The 7,680-nt window shown below is 40.2% G+C and overlaps 1 protein-coding gene across 9 annotated transcripts in view; it reads left to right on the forward strand.

Annotated features, from left to right (window-relative positions):
• Positions 1-7,274, forward strand: part of Fktn (fukutin) — a 51,505-nt gene extending 44,231 nt beyond the window's left edge. For all 9 annotated transcript variants that reach the window (XM_031377423.1, XM_031377429.1, XM_031377426.1 and 6 more), the window contains one exon: positions 6,537-7,274. In XM_031377423.1, the coding sequence (XP_031233283.1) occupies positions 6,537-6,750 (214 nt within the window). In that variant the 3' untranslated portion in view covers positions 6,751-7,274. The remainder of the gene's footprint in view (positions 1-6,536) is intronic.
• Positions 7,275-7,680: the final 406 nt, after the last annotated feature.

The raw sequence follows: 7,680 nt of genomic DNA on the forward strand, positions 1-7,680 counted from the left end.
AAAAAAAAAAAGAAATGATGTTCCCACCTTCCAGGTTTTCATAGATCTCCCCTAACCCCACTCAAGGTCTTCCTGCTGAGTTTTTTTAGAGACCTTTGCTAACCTGTCTGCCCTAAATTACAGATAAAGTCAGTCTTAATAAACTCTCAGGCTGAGTGAAACCTCCGTGCCTCTGGACTCTGAATCAGATGGACTCTGCCGTTTAGTGAGCAGGAGAGGTGATGCTCGGATGATTTGGTCCAGCCTAGCATCCTTCAAGAACTGAAACAATGAAAGTCATTCTGCTCTGCACAGTGTTACAGAGTTAGCTTCGGAGCTGTCCCTCGGCGGACTCCCAGCTCAGAGGCTGGTGTAGCTCCTGTAGTTCCAGCTCTCTGCAGGACTTACAGCTGCAAAGCTAAAAGGCAGATTTGAGTAATTTCTGTAAATGAGTATATTTAAAGCATTGGCTTTTCTAAAGTGATCCCATCTCCTGCTCTACTTATGTCTTCGTATTTTGTAACATACCGATTATATCATGGGTCTCCGTAATTGGATCTCCAGACAGTGAGTGAGGAGCAGGTGTAAGAGGAAGGACTGAGGGAGGAACCTGAAGAGGTGGTTTCTTCTAAAGTGAGCTTTGTTTTTTTAAAGGGGAAAATTGTACTACAAAACTTTTATTTATGAAAAGTAAAAAGTTGTACTTTTTCCTAACATATATTTTGTTAAACATAATTCTGTAAGAAGCCAATTTGGTAGCGTCTGAAGAGACATTTCCACGCCAAGACTTATGTACAGGTGTTAACAGTTATTTAGCTAAGCCGAATGGTTCGGTTTTACCCACACTACCCAGATGTCTGAAATGTTCATCTTCTAGTGACCAGATACATTAATTGTGTATTGACACAATGGAACACTACTGAGTGCTGAGGAGGAGTGAGTTAGCAGATTTACTAACATGGATGATCTTCAAAACATGCAGAGCGAAAGAAGTCAGGTGGGAGTAGGACTTACTGTGCACTTTCATTGATTTGAATTGTCTGCTGAGCATAGCAGTATGCATGTAGAATCCCAGCACCCAGTAGGCCGAGTCAGAGGACTAGCCACAAGCTCAGGGGAGCCCCAGGCTACACCCAGAAAGAAAACCCTTCTGTGTAGGTTCTCTTCCACGTAGGCTTGAACTCAGGGTTGGCAGCGAGTGCCTTTTACTACCAGCCAGCACTCACTTTAAAAAAAAAAAAAATCACTTAAAATAAATGCATTTCATCCTAAAAGATTATACTGCAAAACACTGAGTTAGGTTAAATAATACAAAAATACTTTATCATTTTGAAAACTGATGCTAAGACAAAATACTCTAAGATTACACAGTGAGAAACAGAGTCAGTGAAGTTGATCAAGGAAAACCTAATTGCATAGGAGACTTTGCATCTGATTAGACAAATTAAGTAATATGCTATGATTTTTAAAAATTCTTTTGTATCTGGTGTGAAATTTGAACTCCTAACTTTAACCTCCCTATCTAATTATTACATCGAAGGAGAAATTCTTCAAAAATTATCTGACAGAAGATAATTATAGCTAGAATCTTAATTTTTGTTGATAAGCTACAGATCTAGTTTTTATAAGTCATGTAGTATAAATAAACCTTGGTCCTGTGGCACGTTGTATGCATGTGTCTAAGCTGTTGGGTTTATAATCATAAAGCATGTCCATTCACCTATTTCCTGATACCTATCCTTGCAGGCTTTAATTTGTCTACTCACTAATAATGTAAATTATTATTTTCTCTTCTGCTGCCTTCTCTTTCTCGTGTGTGTGTGTGTGTGTGTGTGTGTGTGTGTTTAGGAGTGAAGAATGAGACATAAGATCTCAGACACTATTTGAGCCTATGGTCTGGAGAGTATATTAATTTCACTCTAACTCCTTCCACATCGTATTCATCCATGGTAGGATTATGAAATATTTAATGGAAGAGACTATTTTATTTTTTGGTTTTTTTGAGACATGGTCTCACTATTTAACACTGGCTATCCTGGAACTTACTCTATAGACCAGGCAGCTTCAGACCTGCCTGTGCCCTTCAGTGTTAGGACTAAAGGCGTGTGCCACCACCAACCTCCTGACAGTTTTTAAGAAGATGATGTTCCATAATCTTATAAAAGCTAGAATAATGATGATCAACTTTTAATGTTGCACGTAAATAAAAGTCACATTCAGGGCAAGGCAGAAATAACATTTACAAATACAGAAAGGCTGAGAAGGTTGAGGCCTCACAGATGTACTTGGAGACATATTAAAGAAGCCAGAAGTGGTGCCGGGGAGATGGTACAGTGGTGAAGGCATTTACCATTGCAAGCCAAAAGAGCAGAGCTCCAATCCCCAGAACCCATGTAAATGCCCTTGGGCATGCTGGTCCACCTATAATCCCAGCCTTGGAAGGAATAACAGAAATAGGCAAGACTCCCCAAAGCAAAGTAGCTAGAAAGAACTAGCCCCATTGTGAGCTCTGGGTTTGATTAAGAGTCCTGCATCAAAAGAATACAGGAGAGGCAGGGAGGAAGATTCCTGCTAACCACAGACAAGCATACATGTGCTACACGCACATGCACGCACACACACATACTCTAAAAAATAATGAAAAAGACAAGAATCAGAGGGAAGCTACTCATGTATTATATGTGTTACAAACATTAATAAAAATCTTCACTGGTTTGAGTATAATTTTCCACATGAATGAATACAGAGAAGAAAATATTTATTATGACCATAATGAAATTAATTAGAAATTAGTAATTTAAAAATATTTTTTAAATCTGTGGAAACTTTTAAATATTCCCTGTTAAAATGAGTGAAAAGATAAATTATAGTAGAAAACACAGGATATTTTGCAAACATTACTACAACAGAATGTAAAAGAGTAAATATAAATTTATAGCCTTGAAGAAATACTTGTAAAACTTGGGTCTGGAGAGATGCCTAGTGGTTAAGAGCACTTGCTGCAGTCCCAGAGGAGAGCATGAGTTCAATTCCCAGCACCCAGTTGGATGGCTCACAACTACCTACAACTTTGACTTCAGGGAACCTGACCCCTTCTGTGGACACACACACATACACATGCTCACACACACACACACACATACAGACATAGTCACATAAACATTTTTAAATACTTATACAACTTAAGGATTCGCGTGAAGATCGGTACAGATGATCGATGAAGTTGACCAGAGGATAATGAAGGAAACAAGCCAAAAGAAATTAATACAACAATAAGCAGTGTAAAAGACCAATTCCACATGCTGGCTTGTTTAAAAATTAATTTTGAAATTTGTATAGCAGACATTTAGCATGATTGATCAAAGTATAGGAGAGGAATAAATAAGGGCAATATTTATTCCCCAAACCCAAGATGTCTGGCCCTTTATACTTCTCGCTGGGTTGTGCTGACAATGAGAAATTACTATGGGAGACCTTGGATCAAGCAGGACAGCTATGGGGACAAAATGTTAAAATGGTTAAAAAAAAAAAAAAGTAGGAAAATATAAACAAAAATGGAGTCAGGAAGCTGCAGATAGCCCATCCCCAACTCAGATACACATGGCCTGTACCCAGTCAAGAGATTGAATTCATAACCAGACAGCCTTTCTCTCCTTCCAAAAGTTACTGAGACCTCCATAGTTTACAAGTAAACTGACCATGGTGTCTTCACACAGGATGCTCCCTGCAGGGGAGAGAGCTTGTTTATAACCATGGAGGACAGCAGCTGAGTCTCAGTGTGTAGACCTTGGCAAACCCAGGCACGGACTACCCCAGACTAGTTTTAAGCAGGGAAATGGCAGAGTGAGCCCAGGTAAAAACATGCTAACAGAACAGGTTCATAGTGCACACGTGTTAATGTGATTCTTTACCTTAAAGGGTCTAAGGGAATGCTTCCCTGGGCATAAGGCCTGGTACCCCATACCCAGCCCTGCCACAAGGGGTTGGAGGGTGGGCTGGTGACTGAATTGATGTCATAAAAAAGCATAAGTTCTGTAATTAAGCAAAAATCTTTTAAGAAAAATTGAATTAGGAGGGCTATGGGGAGTCCTTGACTTGATGAAGGGAAGATAATGAAAACCTAGGGTGAGCATCATGTTTAATGGTGAAACTTCAGAAGCCTTTCCATTACAGTCAGAAGAAGCAGTGTTTGTAGACTCCTATTAAACAGTATGCTGGTGTTTAGGCACTGGAGTAACAGATAGATTGGGAGGTAATGGTGACATAAGATGCTAATGTTAATAAACTTCTGGGGGAAGGGGAGTTTGGCTGTGCTCTTGCAACTGCAGCATTTAATGCAGACTTCCGTGTAGAAAGGTCAAGTGCAGTTGCAGTTGATGGGTGTGTCCCACTTAACCTCCACTGATCTGGGGTGCTGGAAAAGCTTTCGTCTCATTAGCAATTATGTCCATAGATAGTACAATTACGTTGACAAAATTATTCATAACTACCCCAAAGTGGCTTTATTGGTTTTAAAGAATTTTGGAGGAAAATAACAATATCCTCCTCTCATTCACTCTGCAGTCCAGCAACTATTGTAACTGCCGTTTTAGGCAGGAGCAGCATGAAGTGATTCAAGTTAGGAACAGATGGAGAAGTTTCTGTGCTAGCAAGATCTCCTAAACGTGTAGCCTAAGATAGAGTGCCGTAGTCTAAATTTAAACCTGTTCCCATTATGGATCCCATCCTAAGGCTTTAAAGTCCAGACTGTTCTGCCAGACTTAATCATAGCTTTTAAATCCAAGGTAACCCTGAGAGATTTAGTATCAATAAGTATTTACTAGTGATCCAGGCGAAGCACATGGCGGGCGTGCTGTTCTATGTGACTTCCTGCCCTTTGGTTGAGTAGAGAAGCAAGAATCACAGAGGGTTTAGGAGATTTGGCAGCCAGGGGTGGGGGGGGGTGGGGGGGTTGGAGATGTTTAGGAACAAAAGTTAACACTAGAGTTGAATTGTTTCTGTATGATTTTCACTGTGTGTCTGTATTTTATGGGTTTACTCTTAGATTCTTCTTTACTGTCCCAAGCATTGTTTGTGTAGTCTGCAGGCTTCCACCATGTGTATCCTCAAGCTGTTGTCTTTCTCTCTCAGCTGTTACTAAGGGAGATCATGTCCGCCTCACTTCAGGCTCCTTGTGTCAACTTGATGGTGTGGGACAGGTGGACATTCTGCTGACCAGCAAGTGATTGCAGAGGGTGGAGGCTGCTGATGGGTGGATGTCTCATGACAAAATGAGTAATTCTGTGGATATGAGTGTGCAGGATAAAATTGGGAGCAGCAGAAGTTGCTTCTAAGCAGTGTCTTATTTCTTTCTCAGTGAGGAGACTTTATGTGGCTATCTCTGCAGAGATGCCAGCTGGGTGGGGTTGTCCACTCACTGCCAGTGCCCACTGGCTTTCATAGAGGCACTTGCTGCTTTCTTTAGAATTTATTCAGACACTTTCAAGTACAACTTCATGTTCACTTAGTGGTGAGATGAGATATTCAAAAGCAGAATCTGTTCTTGGGATTCACTTGGTAGTAAACGTGATAATCAGATACAATCAGATACCTTTTCTCCAGTTCTCTACTGTCTTTAGCTTTCTGGTATATTAAATTCTTATGGTCCCTATTATTGCCATTTCAGGATTAATTACTGAAATTTCTTTTTGACTTGTGAAGAAAAAAAAATTCTCATTACGAATCTTAACACAAAATATAGACCTATGTAACTTTATTGTAATATATCATGTATAAATTTATACTTCATCTGAAGTACTTATTTAAATATTTTGTGTTTTGAGACAGGGTCTCCTGTAGCCCAAGTTGCCCTAGAAGTCATTATGACTAAAGCTGGACTTGAACTCCTGATCCTCACACCTCTCCCTTCCAAGTGCTGCAATTACAGGCATGTATCACCATGCCCATAATTATCCAAAGTACCTTTAAAATGCATATTTTTGGTTAATTCATATGCTTACAAATTCTTAGAGTTCTGAAGCAGATGCAAATGAATTCATTTTAACTGGTATTTCTTAGGCAGGTTTAGAGAAGTTCTTTAGAGTCCTAAACGGAAAGGGAGGTGGAAAGTAGTTACTGTCTGTGGAGCAAGGGAGAAACCTAGAGGATGCTATTGGAATCAGTCTGTTGGAAGTCCAGGTTATGCAAGAGAAGAAAATGACCACTTCTTCTATCTTGTAGAACCTCTGCTGGGACACCTCTTTCCCCAGGTTCCCAGCACAGTCTCAGAGCTGACTTTGATTTGTCTAATCCTGGTGGCCTCCCCTCTCTATAGCAGTTCACTGTAACTTGGCTAGTGCCAAGCCTGGATTTGGTTTAGTTTATAGTTTGGTTTGTACTTTTTCTCACCTTTGGAGCTTATGGGTGGGATTAACTCTTCTTCAGATTGGTAGAGACTAGAAGAAGACTCGGGTAGCATTAATCCTGAAAGAAAAAAAGGGATGCTGGGAAGGTTTGAAGATGCACAGCAGCTGAGTTACTTGGCCTAATGCTCCCTGCTGGCCTATGTTTTCCTGCAGGTATCTGTTTCCCAAGTTCACACTGTGCTGGACTGAGTTTGTAGACATAAAAGTGCATGTTCCGTGTGAAACAGTTGACTACATTGAAGCCAACTATGGTAAGACCTGGAAGATCCCTGTCAAGACATGGGACTGGAAGAGCTCACCCCCGAATGTGCAGCCCAATGGGATCTGGCCTATTTCAGAGTGGGATGAGGTTATCCAGCTATACTGAAACACTAAGCTCAGTGGGACATTTCCCAGGAAGAAGGCGGGGAACTGTTTAAGCCACTACTGGTTTTTACCTGATGTGAGAAACCTGATGTGTGCCAAAGAAGAGAAACGACAAGTTGGAAGACAGAAAAGGTTTTCTGACTCATGGGCCATCTAATTAGTTCTGCCCTTCAGCATTTACTGGGGAGTTTATACACCAGGTGAGATACTAGGAGCTGGTGAATGAGCAAATGCTGGCCTCTCTCTTGTCCTGTTGGTAAGCACTGCAATTTTCTCTTGAAGGAAATTTACTCATCCTCTGAAGAGCTGGTGTATAATATGATGGATTCATATTGATAAATGATAAGCAATGTTTATACTGGAAAGTGAGCTCATCAGCTGAAGCTTACAAGGGATACGTTAGTTAAGAATAATTCACTCCTGCCTATCCTCAGGATTTCAGCTGCTGCGTCAGTGCTGCTTTTGAGGTTGTGGAATATGAGTTAACATTCCAGAGAGTGATTAGACTTTGTCTTGCAGAGAAAAGATGGTGGCGAACTCATTTTACAAGCAGTGTGATACACAGTTGGCTTCAAGCACAGGGTGCTCTCTATAAGGGAAGGCAAGAGTCCATATCAGCTCATCAAGACATACACTGTTCTCATATTTGAAGTGGGCAGTGGATGCTTAGACGATGCTTGAGTCTCTGACATCACAGGAATATTTTCACTGATAATATTTCAGTCATGCTATCCGAAAGTTATGACATCTCAAAGCTTACGTTCCTTATTTCATTTTCAGTCACTCTTAGATTTAAAAATGGAAGTTATTCATGAATATTTTTATATTTTATGAATGTATAACTCTTCTGCCCTTAATTTTAATATTGACACTAAATACTAATAGACATACCTCTGAATTTTTTAAAAAATACCCTTTATTTATTTATCAG

Source organism: Mastomys coucha, unplaced genomic scaffold (genome assembly GCF_008632895.1).
Source record: "Mastomys coucha isolate ucsf_1 unplaced genomic scaffold, UCSF_Mcou_1 pScaffold18, whole genome shotgun sequence".
NCBI classification, from domain to species: Eukaryota; Metazoa; Chordata; class Mammalia; order Rodentia; family Muridae; genus Mastomys; species Mastomys coucha.